Source organism: Schistocerca cancellata, chromosome 5 (assembly GCF_023864275.1).
Source record: "Schistocerca cancellata isolate TAMUIC-IGC-003103 chromosome 5, iqSchCanc2.1, whole genome shotgun sequence".
NCBI classification, from domain to species: domain Eukaryota; kingdom Metazoa; phylum Arthropoda; class Insecta; order Orthoptera; family Acrididae; genus Schistocerca; species Schistocerca cancellata.
In genome coordinates, this window is record NC_064630.1 from 92,263,413 (window position 1) to 92,284,738 (window position 21,326).

At 37.8% G+C, this 21,326-nt stretch overlaps 1 protein-coding gene across 1 annotated transcript in view; it reads left to right on the top strand.

The window, feature by feature from the left end:
- Nucleotides 1–21,326, top strand: part of LOC126188380 (Down syndrome cell adhesion molecule-like protein Dscam2) — a 445,363-nt gene that overhangs the window by 308,326 nt on the left and 115,711 nt on the right. Inside the window, exon 15 of the mRNA XM_049929979.1 lies at nucleotides 10,631–10,809. Coding sequence (XP_049785936.1) covers nucleotides 10,631–10,809 — 179 coding nt within the window. The remainder of the gene's footprint in view (nucleotides 1–10,630; nucleotides 10,810–21,326) is intronic.

The window sequence follows — 21,326 nt, forward strand, 5'->3', positions numbered from 1 at the left end:
CACCATAAGATGGCTCACAAAGTATAGATGTAGATGTCTACATCCAACAACATGTGGCCTTCGTTTGGTTTCACTGTTCATCTCGTCTTGGCTTATATACCTTCCTTACCATGTCATGCACCTGCACCATCATCACATGGCATATAGTTTCACGTTGGGCAGTCATCATAATGTTTTAGCTCACCATGGTATTTTCTTCTTCTATTTGTAACCTCTACAGTTACATCACACTCTGCAAATCACATTTGAGTGCCTGGCAAAGGGTTCATTGAACCATCTTCACAATAATTCTCTATGATCCCAATCTCGTACAGTGCATAGAGAAAGTGAACACCTATAGCTTTGTGTGCAAACTCTGATTTCCTTTATTTTATTATGATGATCATTTCTTCCTATATAGGTCATAGTCAACAAAATACTTTTTGCATTTGGAGGAGAAAGTTGGTGACTGAAATTTTGTGAGAAGATTGTGTCACAGTGAAAAATGTCTTTGTTTTAATTATCTCAACCCTAAATCCTGTATCATTTCAGTGACACTCTCTTTCCTATTTTGTGATAATACAAAATGTGCTGCCCTTCTTTGAACTTTCTTGATGTAATCCATCTATCCTATCTTGTAAGGATCCCACACCGTGCAACAGTATTCTAAAAGAGGACATATAAGGGTAGTCTCTTTAGAAGATCTGTTACATTGCCTACCAATGAAACGCGGTCTTTGGGTAGCCTTCCCCACAACATTTTCTATGTGTTCCTTCCAATTTAAGTTGTTTGTAATTGTAATTCCTAGGTATTTAATTGAATTTATGGCCTTTAGATTTGACTGATTTATCATGTAACCGAAGTTTAATGAATTCCATTCAGCACTCATGTGGATGACTCACATTTTTCCTTTTTTATGGTTAGTTGCTAATTATTGCATCATACATACATTGTTTCTAAATCATTTTGCAATTTGTTTTGATCTTCTGAGACTTTACAAGTCAATAAACAACAGCATCATCTGCAAACAACCTAAGACCACTGCTCAGATTGTCTCCTAGATTGTTTACAAAGATAAGGAACAGCAAAGGGTCTATAACACTACCTTGGGGAATGCCAGAAATCACTTCTGTTTTACTCGATGACTTTCCATCAGTTTCTACAAACTGTGACCACTCTGTTGGGAAATCATGAAAACCTTCCTCACAACATTTTCTATGTGTTCCTTCCAATTTAAGTTGTTTGTAATTGTAATTCCTAGGTATTGAATTGAATTTATGGCCTTTAGATTTGACTGATTTATCATGTAACCAAAGTTTAATGAGTTCCTTTCAGCACTCATGTGGATGACTCACATTTTTCTTTATTTATGGTCAGTTGCCCATTTTTGCATCATACAGACATCATTTCTAAATCATTTTGCAATTTGTTTTGATCTTCTGAGACTTTACTAGTCAATAAACGACAGCATCATCTGCAAACAACCTAAGACCGCTGCTCAGATTGTCTCCTAAATTGTTTATATAGATAAGGAACAGCAAAGGGCCTATAACACTACCTTGGGGATTGCCAAAAATCACTTCTGTTTTACTCGATGACTTTCCATCAGTTTCTACAAACTGTGACCTCTCTGTTGGGAAATCATGAAAGCCTTCCTCACAACATTTTCTATGTGTTCCTTCCAATTTAAGTTGTTTGTAATTGTAATTCCTAGGTATTTAATTGAATTTATGGCCTTTAGATTTGACTGATTTATCATGTAACCAAAGTTTAATGAGTTCCTTTCAGCACTCATGTGGATGACTCACATTTTTCTTTATTTATGGTCAGTTGCCCATTTTTGCATCATACAGACATCATTTCTAAATCATTTTGCAATTTGTTTTGATCTTCTGAGACTTTACTAGTCAATAAACGACAGCATCATCTGCAAACAACCTAAGACCGCTGCTCAGATTGTCTCCTAAATTGTTTATATAGATAAGGAACAGCAAAGGGCCTATAACACTACCTTGGGGATTGCCAAAAATCACTTCTGTTTTACTCGATGACTTTCCATCAGTTTCTACAAACTGTGACCTCTCTGAGGGGAAATCACGAATCCCATCATATAACTGAGTTGTTATTCCGTAAGCACACAATTTCGCTACAATATGGTTGACTGTGTCAATAGATTATTCTCTTTGAGGTAATTCATAATTTTTGAACACAATATATGTTCCGAAATCCTGCTGCATATCAATGTTAATGATATGGTCCTGTAATTTAGTGGATTACTCCTACAACCTTTCTTGAATATTGGTGTGACTTGTGCAACTTTTCAGTCTTAGGGTATGGATCTTTCATCAAGCGAAAGGTTGTATGTGATTGTTAAGCATTGTATCAGCATACTCTGAAAGGAAACTAACTGGTTTACAGTCTGAACCGGAAGACTTGCTTTTGTTAAATGATTTAAGCTGCTTCACTACTCAGAAGATATCAGCTTCTACCTTACTCATGTTGGAAGGTGTTCTTGATTCGAATTTTGGAATATTTACTTCATCTTGTTTGGTGAAGTAATTTCAGAAGGCTGTGTTTAGTAACTGTTGTCAATAGTATTTCTGTCACTATCGTGCAGACAAGGCATTGAGTGTTTCTTGCTGCATACATTCTTCACATATGACCAGAATCTCTTTGGATTTTCTGCCAGGTACCGAGACAAAGTTTCACTGTGGAAACTATTATAAGCATTTTGCCTTGAACGCCATGCTAAATATCAAGCTTCTGTAAAAGATTGCCAATCATGGAAATTTTGCATCTGTTTCAATTTGACATGATTTTTTCATTGTTTCTGCAACAGTCTTCTGACCCATTTTGTGTACCAAGGAGGATCAGCTCCATCATTTGTTAATTTATTTGGTATAAATCTCTCAACTGCTGTCAATACTATTTCTTTGAATTCAAGCCACATCTGGTCTGCACTTACATTGATGATTTGAAAGGAGTGGAGACTGTCTTTCAGGAAGGAGTCAAGTGAATTTTTGTCTGCTTTTTTGAATAGGTATATTTTTCGTTTATTTTTAGGGGATTTGGGGGTTATAATATTCAGTCCCACTATAACAACCCTGTGTTCACTAATCCCTGTATCCATTTGGATGCTTGTTATTAGCTCAGGATTATTTGTTGCTAAAAGGTCAAGTCTGTTTTACAACCGTTTACTATTTGCATGGGCTCATGAATTGACTGCTCGAAATAATTTTCAGAGAATGCATGTAGCACAATTTTGGATGATGTTTTATGCATACATTCAGATTTAAATATGTATTTGTGCCAACATATCAAGGGTAAATAAAAATCAGCACCAACTATTATTGTAAGAGTTGGGTATGTGTTTGAAATGAAACTCAAATTTTCTTTGAACCTGAAAGTGTGAGTGCTCCTTTTTTTTACACCTTATATGTGGGAACTCTACATGAATCTGTGATCAGAATGGGATTATGAAAAGGAAAGTTACTACTCACCATATAGCAGAGATGCTGAGTCGCAGATAGGCACAACAAAAAGACTGTCACGTGGTGCTAAGAATGGGATTCTCTATTGGACAGAGAGGTGCCATTATGGCAGAATTGGAGGTTTTATAGAAATGCCACTGTTCTTCCAATATTTCATTGATGTGGTGACAAATATTAGTTACAAATTCAGATGATAACAATTACCTGTATTCTTGTTAACCTGAACAAAAGTTAATGAATAGCTAATAAAATATGGTCATAACTGCAAAGAATGATAACTTTCAAACACCCAAGTTGGGCATAATTGTAATTCACACCACAGAATAAACTGTGTGGGAATTTGCCCAAGTCATGCCTGCATTTGTGCTGGACACAAAATACATAATGTGAGCAAAAGTATCTGAGAAGATCACAGAAAATACACTGTGCAACAGGCTGTGTTTATGAGTGGTAAGCAGAGACATAATCCCATCACAGATATGTTGTAAGACAAAATGAAACAACAAAGAAAAATGGATGATTAAACAGTGTCAGTCATAACATTGGTATGGTATTGTGACTTTCTGTGAAAGAACTGATCAGCATCTTCAGAAGAAATCCTCAAACAGCGCAAAGTGAGTGAGCTCAAATGGGACTTATTTGTAGACTACCACAAGCTCAGGCTTTAAACCATAGCCTTTGTAGGCATAAGAAGATAATTGATGTGGATCATTGAATTCCAAAACGTACTTCAAAACCGAATGATCAGATGTCCTTGTCCATTAATTATAGCAGAGGAATCCCATTCAAACTCATTGCAGTGACAAAATGATCCATTGAATCTACAGGACATGCTTTTCATGGTTCTTTCACTTTCTAGATATTACTCACTGGATGTGTGATGCTACTTAGAGTTGCCTAAACAGTGCCATCATTGATCTTTGGGACAATGGAAGGAGGTGTCAGGGAATGTTGAGTCATAACATATGGTGTAGCTTCCAAGATGGGAATGTAGGGATCTGGCAGATTTCTGGAAAACCTTATTTACCTGAAGGTGTAGTGATAATGATGAAGAGATGGAGACTGGATTGTGTGGGGGTCTCAGTGTGGCAATATTTTTTTTATTTATTATTCTTTTTTTAGACTGAACTCACTAATTTTACTTGATGGTGAAATGATTCAGAGGATCATTAAAACATTTTAGAGAACACCATGCTCTCCTCAATGTAACAAATGTTTTGAATTCAACTTTTCCCGTATTTTCATTATAAGGCCCAATTGCAAAGTAACAACCATTTCATTATGAAACTTCCTGGCAGATTAAAACTGTGTGCCGGACCGAGACTCGAACTCGGGACCTTTGCCTTTCACGGGTAAGTGCTCTACCAACTGAGCTACCCAGGCACGACTCAAGCCCCGTCCTCACAGCTTTACTTCTGCCAATATCTCATCTCCTACCTTCCAAACTTTACAGAAGCTCTCCTGTGAATCCTGCAGAACTAGCACTCCTGAAAGAAAGGATATAGCGGAGACATGGCTTAGCCACAGTTCGAGTCTCGGTCTGGCACACAGTTTTAATCTGCCAGGAAGTTTCATATCAGCACACACTCTGCTGCAGAGTGAAAATCTCATTCTGGACTATTTTGTGTTATAGGCAGTTATTAAATAAAAGTACACAGCACTATCGAATGTGCTTTTTCATTCTTTTAAAATTTAGTGATACTAAACTCACAATGATCATCTTGCTTGTATTTTGTCAGTTTCATAACAGAGATTGGTAAGCTGCATCGATAATAAGTAGTCGCACAAATTCACAAATGCAAAGCTAACATAATAATTCATCTTGCTGCTCAACCATGACTTAGACATTTAAGTGTTGTCTACCTGGCATGGACTCTGACATGAACGTTTGCATAATGAGTGACAAATGAGGAGTGACTGACAAGGAAAATTACATAACGATTGCTGAAGACAGGTAGCCTATGACTTTGTGCATGACATCTATACAGGACGTGTTCAAAATTCCTATTACAAGCTTCTGGGGTTGTGGAGGAGACTTGGTAGATAAAGTCTTGATAAGGAACCCATATCTGGAAATGTACCATTTGGATACAATTGAATTGAAGGACAAACGACCTACTCTTATACTCAATGTAGTTCTAAGTGAAAACAAAAACACAGCCTGGTATGGTGCAATGAGGGGATTTGTACAATAAAGAACTTTAACAGGAAAGTACAAAAGCATCAGATATTGAAACATCACCTGCAGAACAAAGAATCATTTCAGTTATTGGGCAAAAGTAGAATTGAGCATGCCCATTCTGAAGCTGCTTGTCTGACAGCAATGAAATACAACGGACAAGCTGCATCCAACAGGAGAGTATTGGCACGTCTTATTCAGGCAATTCTATTTCTTTGTAAACAAGAACCAGCCTTTTGTGGTCATCAAGAAGATAAATCATCTAGCAGAAAAGTAATTATCTGGAATTGTTGGATTTACTAGCTCAAAGAGAGAAGTTAATCTGAGACCATCTGACATCATCTTCAACCTTTAAAGGAACTTCTCCACATATACAGAATGATGTAATAGAAATGATAACTTTGAAAGTTAATGAGAAAATAAAATCTGAAATTCAGAACTGCATTTCATTTCGATTCAAGCTGATGAAACATTATACGTGTCACGCAAGAGTAAAATGAGTATAATATTCAGATACTGTATTGCAGACAAAATTGAGGAAAGATTCATTGGATTTTACGATGTTTCTGCAGATGAAACTGCTGAAGGTTTGTCAAACATTATTCATGCAGTATTGAAAGAATGGAATGTGAAAGGAAAAGTGGTTAGTCAAACATATGATGGTGCTACAGTACTGGTGGGCAGAGAAAGAGGACTACAACAATTGGTGAAGCAGTTCTGTCTCTATGCACTCTTTATTCATTGTTATGCACCCCAACTTAATTTGGTACTGTTACATGCCTCCAAAATCATACGACAAGTACGCATGTTTGTAAGTGATCGTACTGCATTCTATTTGTTTTTCAGCAAATCATCAAAATGAACTGAATTGCTAACTGAGAAAGGATTTAAACTGCCACATGCAAGCAATACTCGCTGGAACTTTCGTTCCAGGGCAGTTTCAACAATATCTTGTCATTTCTCAGAGCTATATAGTGTTTTTAATTATATAATTGATGATACAGACTCTCAGTGGGACCCAGAATCTTTGAGCTGTCTTGTGGGAATGAAACGACAGATGGATGATCCTACGTTTGTGTACTTGCTTTGCTTCTACCGAGCATACTTTGTTTATGTTGATCATCTCTTTAATGTTCTTCAGTCAAAAGCTGTCAGTATAACTGCTTGCCATGACAAAATAAGAACTGTTTTGAGAAACTTTCGACAATTAAGAAGGGAAACATTTGTTGGTGAATGCGTTAAATGCACCTTATTTGAACAGCAACTTAATCATTCTGTGACAGTCAAAAGACATCTCTGAGGGCACTAACTTACGAGATACTGGATTTGCAAATTATTCAGATGGAAAGAAGATTTATAAAGACTTTCCCCAAATTCAGTTTGTTGAACTTTTGAATGAAAATTTTTTCCCAAACTATCAAAAAGAATTCCCAAAGTTGAAACTGCTTCAGTTATTAAAACAGTACCCTTTTTTGAACAAGAACAACTTGAAAATGAACTGTGTAACATATACATTGATGATAAAAAACACTTATCTCAAAGGATCCTCTTACAGTACATTGTCGCAATGATTTAGACTCTGTTTATGAAGAAACACTGAAGTTCCTGTGTTTGGCTTTGACCCTACCTGCAACTACAGCAGGCAGTGAACAAAGCATGAGTACTCTTAAATGAGTGAAGAATTATTTAGGAAATTCAATGTCCAACACCCGGCTGTTGTGCTTGAGCACGTTAGCAAAAGAAAAGACACTACTTAGAGACTATCCATTGATCAGATCTTTGTAGACCAAGTTATAGACTTATTTGTGGAAAAAAAAGACAGTCACATTGCACTTGTGTACAAGAAAATACAAGTGCTTCTTCTCCTGCATTGTTGTTGATCTTGTTTCGTATGATGCATTTTGTTTCATTTGTTTAAATTAATTTTTATTGTATTAATTTTTATTGTATAATTTTGCCTCCCTTTAATAACTGCAGAGCCTATGCCACTGATGTTTAATGTAAAATGTACTGAAATCATCTGATAACACCAAAGGAATTGAATGAAGGAGGGAGCAGGGTAACACATATTACATTTAGTAATGTATAGATATGTATAAGGTCAGATGTCAAACAATGGAAATCCAGGATGGAATGTAGCAGTATTAGAGTAGGAAAGTTGCCACTCACCATATAGTGGGGATGCTGAGTTGCAATAGGCACGACAAAAAGCTTCACACAATTATAGCTTTCGGCCATTAAGGCCTTTGTCAGCAATATACAACATACAAACACTCATGCAAATGCAACTTGCACACATGTCTGCAGTCTCAGATAACTGAAACCACACTCACATATTGTTACATTGTCAGATCTCAAAGTAATTCACACAAACAAGTTTATGATGCAGCCATGTCAAAGTGCCTGCACTTTGCAATCCGTGTTCAAAGTCTCCTAAAGCTTGTGAAACGTATTTAGAATCAACTGGAAAATCCAAGTCCAACACAATGGATTTCTATTCAAGAACGACTCCCAGTCAAGGATATTGTAAATGAAGCCTTAATGAAGTTCAGATTAGCAAGTTTTAATGAAATTGAAATACAGTTTCTTAATGAATACATAAACTGTTCAAAACCTGTCGCTGATGGATGGCATCAGAAGTTTAAAAAGGGACAAAGATACAACCTTATTCTTTTTTTTTCCAAATAGAAATAGATACTGAAGGCTAGTAGAAAATACATTAAGGAGCTGTTTATTTCAGAAATGTGGAAGATGAAACAAGAAAATGAATATGGCAAGAACTTGCAACTTTCTAATAAAAAAAGGTTGAATCTTATTATATGTGTGTTGAGGACTCTGATTATTCTGTAGCCAGTAATTGTGTGATCACTACATTTAGTCTGGAAACACAACAATATTTAAACTATAAATACATTTGTTTAGATTCCTTGGACAGACATCCAGCTGCAAAAAGTGTTTTTCCTGTTATATTTTGACTAAAGTTCAGTCTTGATCACTCATGTATGTTTTAATGATATAGGTAACCGGTTTCGGTTCTTTCTACAGAACCATCATCAGACCCATGGCTCCTTCAGGATGCTTTCCAAAAATGTTTACCAAAATTGTTTTTCCTGTGTTTGCCAAGTTCTGCTCCTGCTGAATGACTATTTCACTTTGATAAAATCAAACAGTGGAAAATCTAAGATGAAATGTAACAATATAATGAAAAAGATAGTTGCTACTCACCATATAGTGGAGATGCTAAATCACAGAAAGGCACAAAAAAAGGACTGTTGGACAGTTAGCATTTGGCCAACAAGGCCTTTGTCAAAAATAGACAATGTACACACACGCACACATTCATGTAAACTCAACTTGCACACACGTGAGCACAGTCTGTGGCAGCTGGAGGCAGACTCCTTTGGTGGAATAACAATGTGACCACATGGGTGAAACATGAAAGGTGAAATATTTGAACAATTATTGGTGTTACAGTCAATGAGATAAATGGCATGTAACATAAATTCACTAACTAGGAATATTTTATTTAAATAAAAGTGTTTTGAAAATATGTAGTTTACATTTTGTATTTCAGTACGTTTATTTGAAAACATTTTGTATTTACATTTTCAATAGAAAAAATAAGTAAGTATTTGTATTTTGAATTTAAATACTATTAACAAACTAATTTGCAGATCTCTGGTGGTGTCATAATTACAACAGAGATTGATGACACTGTGCTTTTTTTAATTTGTGTGTGTAATGTGAATCAAAAGATTTGGAAGTTATGCAGTCTTCAGATTTATTTTATATTCAAATTTTAGATTTCTGGACATGGGTTTCTTATCAAAACTTTGTCTACTATGTCCCCTCAACAGCAGCTAAAATTATGCAATAGAAATTCTGAAGCACTGTCTAGAAAGACATACAGAGTACAGAAGTTATAAACTGTTAAAAGTACTAAGCTAACATATTTTAGATGTTAATGTAAGACACAGTAAAGATAAAAAAAGTAGAGAGTTAAATTACCTTGATTAACTATGAGCTGTACAATCATTAAATACTATTTTATGATGTACAATTTTTAATGTGTATGGGAATTTGCAAAGCTCACATACAGTAACTTTCACTTGCTTGCATGTAATACTTCAGTTATTTATTGTGTGGAAAATCCTGAATTTTGGTGAGTTGCTTCAGAGACTGTATCGCCTCTTTGGTGTTCTGCAAGTGTCCAAGTAGTACAAGAAAATGTTTGCTTCAAAAAGAGGATAATTTTTTTATTTTATTTATTTCATGCACTGCTGTATGAATCATTGTTCAAACATATGCTATTTCAGAAATGGACAGGTTACGTGAATTTAAAATTAATGATGTTATTAAATTGGCATTGTCAGGGATTCTGAATAACATTGTGTCTGTCTTGTACTAACCCTGTAGTATAATTTAACTAGATAGACAAAAAATCTATTCACCAAGCAGTGGCAGAACACACACATAAAAGATGGTTGTAATTGGCAAGCTTTTGGAGCCAGTGGCTCCTTCTTCAGGCATAAGGGTTGAAGGGGAAGGAAGAGGGGTGAAGAACAAAGACTGGAGAGGTCTAGGAAAACGGGGTAGACTTCAGGAAAGTCACCCAGAAGCATGGGTCAGGGGAGACTTACCAAATGGGTTGAGAAGTCTTTCCTTCTCATCCCGTGTGGTAAGCCTCCCCTGACCCACATTTCTGGGTGACTTTCCTGAAATCTACCCCTTTTCCTAGACCTCTCCAGTCCTTTTCCTTCACACCACCTCTTTCCCCTTCAAGCTTTCTACCTGAGGATGGAGCCACTGGCTGTGAAAGCTTGCCCGTTACAACCATTGTTTATGTATGTGCTCTGCCACTGCTTGATGAGTAGATTTTTTATCTATCCAATTAAATTATTTTGTCAATAATTGAGTGTTTTCATTGTAACAACTCTGTAGTATGCAGCATGAAATAACAATATTCATTCTGTTCTTGTAGCTCTGGCACAGGGAATTATAACTTCAGTTCTGTGGTTGGTGATGGAGAGGAAGGAGGTGGTGAACTGCTGCTAGGGGGCCTTAGCAAATTCACTCGCTACTCTGTAGTTGTTCAAGCTTTCAACCAAGTTGGTTCAGGACCCCTTTCTGAGCCTGTCACAGCACAGACTATGGAGGATGGTAACATTGGCTCTTTTGTAATTAATTTTGCAGATTCTTGACATAGTTCTTTGAGCTGAATTTACTGCTTTGTATCAAATGCATGATGTTTTTCTTCAGTGATAAGTTTAGACGTACTGCATGATGAAAAGACCTTCACAACTTGAGGTAGATACTAAGAGAGTAGTTTGAATATATTCATATCAGCATACACCATTTCATGTAAACTAGTTTTAGTTTGCAATTTAACTTGTAAAAAAGGAGTTTGCTTTGCTGCATTGCAATGTTAATAATCACCGGCTGCTTCTGGTGACACTGTTTCCTGAGCAGCCAAATTACATCAAAATATCTTTCTAATGTTCTTTTACTGTTCTTTTATGTAGGTGATTAACATTATGTCTTTCTTGTTCTAACTGTCTAATATGCAACATGAAATAACAGTATTTATTTTCCTCTTGCATCTGTGGCACAGTGAATTATAACTTCAGTTGGAACGATGAAAATATTTTCCGTACTGTAACCTTCTTTCATTTAATTCTAGTAGCCTGGCCAGAATATCTTCATAACTGCTACTGTTTCTGTTTAAAATGATAACAGAAGCACATTTTTCATAGTACCAAATAATTTCATGACAGGCAGGAACTTCAAGTTGCTCTCTTTCTCTTACACAGTGTTCTATCCTTGAGTGCCGGCCGGGATGGCTGTGCGGTTCTAGGCGCTTCAGTCTGGAACTGCGCGACCGCTACGGTCACAGGTTTGAATCCTGCCTCGGGCATGGATGTGTGTGATGTCCTTAGGTTAGTTAGGTTTAAGTAGTTCTAAGTTCTAGGGGACTGATGACCTCAGATGTTAAGTCCCATAGTGCTCAGAGCTGTTTTTTTGTCCTTGAGTACTTGAGTGATCTTTACCGTCTTTCCAACAGCATCCTATTGCTGTTATGGTTTTCCTATACCATTGAGGAATAATTTGCAACAACCAGTTACCAGCTATGTGCAGATATTTGTTTTATTAGGTTACTAAAATAAAGTTGAAAACCTAAGTATTGTCTGGATGCTGCAAATCATTCATTATTAATGTTTGTTACTGTCGTGGTATTCATTCACTGAGAGAAAACCATATTTTATCATGGTATTTTGAGTTCTGTAGAAGCTATCCTGCCAAAACAGCCAGGCTAGCATGAAGGTTGTATCAAAGGATAATACAGATAGGGCCTAAGTTGGTTCCTTAATGAAGACTTTCTCTTGAAAGTAGATTATCGTTACAGACACACAACTCTGCCAGGAAAGCATCTGAGGAATTTGAAATAGAAGAAGGAAGCAGTGTTAAACTGAAGATATTTCTCAAACAGAAAGCCTTCCTCCACAATAGCCAATATAGATTTAGGAAAGATTAGTCATACAAAATCCAATTAAGGTTTTTTTTCACGTGGCACCCTGAAAGCCATGAGTTAACTCACTCAGAAAACGGCAGTGTTCTGCGACTTCCGAAAAGTCACAGATTATTAACAGAACTTGTGTCTGCCTTGCACATTTCTTCGTAGAGAGGATGCAGCAAATTATCTTGAATTGAAACTCACTGATAGATGTGGAAGTAAGGTCAGGATCCTTGCTGTCATGTTTTACTTGGCAGGCACTATTAATAGCAACCTAAGACTTTTTGCAGATAATGCAGTTATAGATAATGAAGTACTGCCCCAAGAAAAGGCTGCATAGATATCCAGTCAGATCTTGACAAGGCTTCAGAGTTGTCCAAGCTATCTTTAAATGTTCAGAAATGTAAAATTATGAACTTCACAAAATGCAGAAAATACACAGTAATATTTTATGACAATAATATCAGTGAGTCACAGTGGGTATCAGTCAACTCCTTCAGATATCAGGTTGTAACTATTTGTGGAGATGTGACATGGAATACTCACATATTCTCAGTTGTAGGTAAAGCAGATGGCAGAAATTTGATTCATTGGTAGGATACTGGGAAAATGCAATCATTCTACAAAGGGGATTGCTTACAGAGCACTCAGATATTGCTCAAGCATGTGGGACCCTTTATCAGATAGGATTGACAGTGTATATTGAACATATACAAATAACAGTAATACAGAGATAAGAAGTTCGTTGATTCATGGAAGAGTGTCAAGGAAAGACTGAAAAACCTGAAATGGCAGACACTGGAAGATCTACACCAATGATCCCATGGTAAATATAATAACTATGTTTCAAGATCCAGCAATCTACATCTACATTCCATATTCTGCAAACCACTTTATGCTGCATGTTGGAGGGTATCTTGTACAAGTAATAGTCATTTCCTCTCCTAGTCCACTCACAAATAGACGGAGGGAAAAATGACTCTAAAAGCCTCTGTATGAGCCCTAATTTCTTGCATCTTATCTTCATAGTCCTTATGCAAAATTTACGTTTATGGCAGTATAATCATAGTGCAGTCAGCCTCAAATCCCAGTTGTCTAAATTTGTGCAATAGTGCATTGTGGTAGGAGCATCATTTCCCTCCAGGGATTCTCATTTGAGTTCACAAATCATCTCCATGAAACCTATGTGCTGACTGAACCTACTATAACAAATCTAGCAGCCTCCCTTTGTCTTCCTTTAATTTGACCTGATTCAGATCCCAAACACTTGGACAGTACTAAAAAATGTTTGCACTAGCATTCTATATGCCATTTCCTTTATGGATGTGTTACACTTTCCCAACTGTCTCCCAATAAAATCAAGTTGAGCATTCTCCTTCCCTACTACCAACCTGATGTGCTCATTCCATTTCACATCACTTTGAAATGGTATGCCTAGATATTTAATTGAAGTGACTGTGTCCCACTAGTGCTGTATTCGAATTTGATAAGACTGTTTTTCCTATGCATTTGCATTAACTTACATTTTGTACATTTAGAGCAAGCTGTCATTCATCACACCAACTAAAAATTTTGCCTAAGTCTTCTTGTATATTCCTACAGTCCCTCAATGATGACTTCTTTCCTTGTACCACATTGTCATCAGCTAACAGCAATAAATTGCTGCTCACCCTGTTCATCAGGTCATTGATGAACACTTGCTGTCGAGAACTGCATACTGGGTTCTATCACTTAAAAAGATCTCCATGCCTCTCAGATATCTAGGAATCTAATCCATATGCTCAGACATCCATCAGCAATCTGCAGTGGGGCATCATGTCAAATTCTTTCTGGAAATCTAGGAATGTGGAATCTGCCTGTGTCCCTCCATCCATCACTCGTTGGATATCGTGAGAAAATGACAAGCTGAATTCCACATGAGCGATGCTTTTTAAATCAATGCTGATTTGTGGACAGAAGTTTTTCTGTCTCAAGGAAATTTATTATATTAGAACTCGGAATGTGTTCTAGAATTCTGCAGCAAACTGATGATAAGGATATGGGTCTGTAATTATGTGGCTCAATTCTTTTACCTGTCTTATGTACAGGAGTCACCTATGCTTTTTTCCAGTTGCTTGGGACATTTTGGTGAGTGAGATATACATGATAAACACAGACTAAGAGAGTACTTTCTGTGAAACCAAACTGGGATTCCATCTTGACATGATGACTTATTTGTTTTCAACTCTTTCAGCTGTTCTCTATGCCATGGATGCCAGTTTCTATGTCCTCCACATGAGCATCTTTTGGCAGTCAAATGACAGAATGTTCATACAATCCACTTGCTTGAATGTTTTCTTAAATGTGAAATTTAAAATTTCAGCTTTCCTTTTGCTGTCTTCTACTGGCACACCAGTCTGGTTGATGAGTGACAGGATAGAAGCCTTTGATATGCTCAGTGGTCTTGTGCATGACCAGCATTTTCGCAGATTCTTGGCAAGTTCTTTTTCAAAGATATGATGGTGGAAGTAGTTGTATGCTTCACACATTGTTCTTCTTATGGCTGCATGAATTTCTACTACCTTTTGTTTGTCAACATTTGTGCACTTTTTTTTAAACCAAGAGTGCAACAATCTCTTTTTCCTCAACAGTTTCCAAATTTGGTTATTAACCCATAGAGGTTCCTTTTCATCCTTAATCCACTTACTTGTCACATACATCTCCAGAGCATGATTTACCATCAGTTTAAACTTTGACCATAATCCCTCTACATCCGTCATACTGGAACTAATTGAAGTCCATTCATTTTTTAAATGGGATGATAGCAATTGCTTATCTGCTTTTTCTAGCATAAATATTCTTCTAGCATTCTTGATGGATATCATCACTATGATGACATGATCACTGCAATCCCTGTCTCTATACTGACACTGCCGATAAGGTCAAGCCTGTTTGTAGCTACAAGGTCTAAAATATTTCCATTGCTTGTGGGTTGTCTTACTAGTTGTTCAAGACAGTTTTTGGAAAACATTTTCAGAAGTACTTTACAAGACAGTCTGTCCATACCACCTGCAGTGAACCCATATATGTTACAAGTATTCTCAGGCAGCTAAAGTCACTTCCAACCAGGGGCAGGTACTTATAGGAGGTGTGCACCCCTCCTTGTGGTGCTGCCCGCATTGCCACCCATTCTTTGAAGAAGAATCACTCTTTGTGATTAAAAAGAGACTAATGGGAGACATTCTTCAATACAAGCAAATGAGTATAAAAGCCCTTAATGATTGTGATTCTGTTATGCAAGCATTGTCTGTTTGTCCTAGATCTGACTATCCTACTTTGCACATGCTGTATAAAATATTTGCTTGTCTACCTGCATCTACTGCTACAAGTAGAAAGAATTTTTTCAACATCGTGGCATATAAAGTCATGGCTGAGGTCAACAATGGAGGAAGATTGACTTAATGGCTTAGCTCTATTGAAAAAACACCCTGACATTGATTGTCCTACTGACGATGAAATTAACCAATTTGCCAGGAAGAATAGGGGCATAGAATTCATCATTTAAGTGAGAGAACCTCAATTGTAACTTTTTTATATCATAAGATGGCATTGTTTTGTACATGCATATAATCAGTTGGTAGCACAAGATATCTTAAGCACCCTTTCTTTGAGGTTTTCCTGTATCTGCCACAGTTTCCAACTGCATAATCTGAGTGTTTCCGCAACTGGTGGATGGCCAATAAAAACATCCAGCAATTAACTTCATATTACCTAGACCCATTACATGCATCCCGATAACTTCAAATTTCCTAGAGCTGTTACATGCATCATATAACTTCACTGACACACTCAAATACAACCACAAAAGAGAGAACATTTTTGTCAACTGCAGTCACACTTCCCCTTTAATTTCTCTTTCCAATACATGTTCCATTAATTGCTAAATATTCAGAGCTTTCTACTTCAAATTTCAGCAAGCTCTTGGTCTAAAGAATAATTTAAGCTCAAGAAATTTCCTGGAAGGCAGTATTCAGGAACTCTGTTAAGAATACTTCAATAATTTACTTTTAAAATTTTGACAATTGAAGTGTTTACTTTCTGTATGCTCTGGTGGGTACAACAAACCACAGGGAAACACACATGTTCCTATTAAGGTCACAAAGACAGTTCACAAAATGAATGAAGCACTAACAAGTCTAGGATATAGTGAAGTCAGAGAAGAAATACAACAGTTCCAAATCAGTAACCACTCAAGATTGGAAAACGAACTGAGTCACTTTGGGTTTGCAATGGTGTGATATGAACAGCTACAAGGTACAACAAGCAATGAGCAGCACCATAAGCCTGCGCTACTGGCTCAACAGCAAACAGACACTACTGGTTGGAGCCACATGATGTGCATATCTTAGAGGTGGCTCCTCTTATGATGGCAGTCTACAGCCGCTGCTTGCAACCTTGTCGAATACAGAACTGAAACTACTGCCTACCTTAAAAATTGCCCATGTGCTTTCCACAAATATTCCATTACTTCAGTAGCTGCTTCCTTTGTGTAATGCATCCCTGACCTATCAAGGGGAATCCTACAACTCTTCACACTATGATGCAGGTCCAGAAATGTGCTCAGTAGTGCATCTGGTTGAGACCTTCCACTCTGATGCAAACCAAAGAACCTTGACTGACTCTAGGTACAATGCTGCAAATTGTTAACTCTGCTTGCATTCTTCAGCGCTTCTACCAACCACACGTAGGAACTGAGGATGTCCTCAGAACCCAAGTGACAGGCGTCATTGGTGCCAACTTGCAGACTACTGCACCCTGCACCCTCATTAGCCAAAGGCAGGGCCTCCTCCACATCTTGAATGAGACAACCCGGCAGACACACTGAATGCACATTGAAATTCTTTCCAGCTTTGGACATTATTTCCCTAAAAGGCTCCATAACATGCTTAATTTAGAGCTTCCAATAACTAGTAAACCCTTCCCCCCCCCCCCCCCCATGTGCCTAATTGGACCCTGATGAAGGAGTGGCCTCCTGTCCACTCACAAAGCGAATGGGCGAGGTCAGACTGCCAGCCTCCACACTGACTCTCCGCCTCAAGTGACAAATCTGCTTAACAAGCCACCACTCACCCTGCATGAGCACGAATCCCCCATGTTGACTACACAAGAAGTTTCCTCAATAGCAGAGCCCATTAGCGAAAGAAGCAATGCCTGAGGTGTCCCATGCAATGCGCCTATTTCTCCACTGCCTTCACATCCCAAGGTAGCAGCCTCCGGATAGCTGACAATGACTGTTCATAAACTGCAGCCAGCTCCTCCTGCAATTGCATGCAGCACGCACTCCATCCTCCTACTAGTAACTTAAGAATTAAACTATGAAAACAAACAGAAAAGCTAAATATGTGACTCACTAGTCTCTTGGCACTTCACCAATAGAGGCTGGCAAGTGATTAAGTGAAGAATTGAGGAATATGCTAGGTACTCCAACATCTTGCTCCCATAGAGATTGCAGAAACAAAGTTAAGTTAATTACAGTATACACAGATGCATTTAAACAGTTATTCTTCCCACACTCAATATGTGAATGGAATGAAAAGGAAACTGAACAACTGTAGATGTTGTTATAAATGGAAATGATTTGTTATAACTGTCAGAATTTGCATTTGAATGCCATTGTAAGCCTCTATAACATAAAGTAAAAACTGACCCTTCATATCATGTACCACTCAGAAAATTTCTTCCTGCGAGGTCTTGTCTTGTCCTTTTAAAATAGTAGATGATAATAAATTAAAATTAATTATCACTACTAAGAATACAATTTCATTTAACAGAGCAAAGTCGCACTTTTAAACGTCATGCTAGTTTCATGAGCATTTACTGCCAGTGTACCGATGAAAGCTTATACACCAATAAACAGTGGAAAGATCAGTGTGGTATTATTTGCTGGGAGACCTTGATCGTTTTGCAATTTCCTACTGGGAAGATATCATTTATTTGTGATGTATGAATGACATGTTAGAGTCATCTCTTTGACAGGTACTTTCCCTTGCTTACCTCAACAAAATTCCATGTAAGACATTTTGATGTTTGCAAAACACTTCCAGTAAGCATACAGTCCACATGCTCACTGAAGATTTTCTGTGTGACAGCTGCCGCCACACTTTTTCACAAAAACCACAAAAGTGATAGCTTGTTTATCACGTGTTCTGCCAATCTTGTGTTGATGCTCAAGTGTATGAAAGTAAAAGTATAAGGCAAGTTGAAAAAAATATACTACCTGAGGATAGACAAGAATGGTATTGCCCAAGATGATTTAGCTTCTAATTTCCTTCAAAGTTGACACTACAACTCTGCGTGCGTAGTTTGGCAATTCTTTCCTCTCTTGAGATATTTACCTGCCCAGACAGCCAAGTTCATTGAAGCGCCTGCTTCTGAGTGGGGTGCTATGCTATCCCTGTTTCAAATCTTCCCCACAGATTAACAACAATGGCTGGGGTGCCAGCCAGCTTGGGTATGGAGTTTAGGTGGTTTCCCACATTCCTCTAGGAGAATGCCGGTTTGGTACCCACATTCTGCCTCAGATACACACTACATAAATATTTAGAAAACTTTCTCTCACTTGCACATGGACTTTACTCTCCTTCCTGGGGAGTGAATATGAGACTGATGACCTTTGATGTTTATTCTCTTTAAACCCATAATCAGCAGCAGCTTTAGACAGTTAAAAAACTCTGCTTCTGAAACAAAGTAAATAATTCCAGGCTACCATGTTCCTGGCAATCATTGATTTTGAAAAGGCCTTCATTTCTGTGAAACATTAAGTGCAGTGGCAGGTTTTGCACAAGTATGGTATGCCACAGAAGATTCTAACCAACATCAAAGACCTTTTTGATCACTACAAATGTTGTGTGACCCTGAAAGGAAATCTCACAGGGCCAACAAGAGTCCAGCAGGGATATCTTTTGTCACCAATACTTTTTCTATTTGTCCTTGACTCAATTATGAGAAGAGTCACAGCAGGCACAAGAAGAGAAATCTGATGGGGATCCATGAACGTCTGGAGGATTTGGATTTCACAGATGACAGTCCTATTAGCTCAAATGCTAGCAGATATGAAAGCTAAATTAAATTCCAAAACAAGCTGAGATTGCTGGCCTCAAGATAAATATAAATAAAACAATGGAAGCGAAAGTAAATTCTGGGAATATGGGAAGTGCCTCTGTTTACAGGGGAGCAGCAGGTGGAGACTATCAACTCATTCTTATATCTGGGTTGTTGGTGACGGTAGATGATAGAGCTGGAGAAGATGTAAAGAACCACATAAAAAAGACAAATGCTGCATTCAAACAGTTGTATCCGATATGGCAAAACAGAAACATCATGTACATGAAAGAGGGTGGGAGGGGGAAGTAAAGAGAATTAGAAGAACCAGGGCAGAAATGAGGAAATTTCAGGGACAGAGATAGTTGGCAAGTTCTGCTAGATACTCTATGCCCCCATTGCTGCCTTAATAGCCACTCTTGTTGTGTTGATACCTATTGTCCAAAAGTGGACACACTCTGGTATCTCAGTACGCCTGCCAGGTGCACTTCATTTGGATCTGCTACATGGCCTGTGTGGCAATCTTGCTGCTACTGTGACAAACAGATTCTATGTATCCAGTGCAACCATAATCAGTATAAAAACCTGTGTGATAGGGGCTTGTGTCTGTTTATGACGCTAAGAGTTTTTAGAAGAGAAAAGTAAAGTATGATAGCAAGAAGGAGACGAATGAGGATCCAAGAGGAAGTTTTTGGGTGAGAGATCATCCAGTTTGAGAGCTTCAGCAGGTATCCACTATTCAGACACATCCTGTGTGGAATGACATATCATAAGGCTGATTCCGTGTGAGTGACTACAGCCATGTCTTGACTCATGCCTTGAAGCTTGGTAGACATTGTACGTAAGCCTGGCCTGCTTGTTTCTTGCAGCTAAAGAAACTCAAACCTTCAGGCTTGATGTGAACTCACCAATCATAATACTAAGGTGACATCTCTATGCTTTTTCCATTGTTGAATGAGAAAGACATTGACTGAGGAGACAGCTGTTATAGCAGTCAAAGGACTTGTGTACAACAACAGAACAAGCAGCAGTCATAGCTATTATATTTCAGTGTCTCCTATCCAATGTCCAATGGTCCTGCTGATGAAGGAATAGCTAATTTTCTTCAGACATTGAGGGTTACTACTAAGGAATAACAAAAGATGAAAACAAGCAAAGTACTTTTTAATCCCTTTTCATTACTAACATAGACAAATATTTACATAAAATGCCACAATCACTGACATAGCATGCCTTGTGGCACACTTCACAATTTCTCTTTGTCAACTGTTCTCTCCAGCAGTCTGAATAGCACAGAGTTCCTTTTGCATTCCTTACTGGACTGATATCACTAGGAGAAAAGATTTGACAGATACATGGCTTAGCAGTGGGATAAAAAGAGACTGTTTCCAGTATAAATATTTCACTCTGTGTTTCCAGAATAAATATTTCACTCTGCAGTGGAGTATCTGCTGTTGTGAAACTACTTGGTCAATTAAATCTTTGTGTTAGAGGAGGATTAGAACCCAGACCCATGGATTTTGTATAGTTATCCATATCTACTTCCGTGCTCCAGTCTACTAGTACATTTCTCTGTGTTATTCTTTTTTACCAACTGTGTCAGTCTAGCAGAGTCTGGAGAAGAACCTATAGTTGGAAAAACAAGAGGGAAGAGCTGACAGATTGAAACTCTGAGGCATACCTTGATAGCGCAGTTGGTAGGGCACTGTTCACAAGTGATGAGGGCCCAGGTTTGAGCACCATACTAGCACAAAATTATACAAAAGACAGTTGCTACTCACCATATAGCAGAGATGCTGAGTCTCAGGTAGGCACAACAAACAGACTGTCAGAAAGGGAGCTTTTGGTCAACAAGGCCTTCGTTGGATATAGGCAACATACACACACTCACTCACGCAAACACAACTCACACACACATGACCACAGACTGGCTACTGAAGCAAGCAGCATTTACCTCAATATGTGAGTCTATAATCAACGAAGACCTTGGTGTATGAAAGCTCACTTTGTGACAGTCTTTTTGTTGTACCTATCTGCAACTTGACATCTCTGCCATATAGCGAGTAACAAGTATCCTTTTCATAAA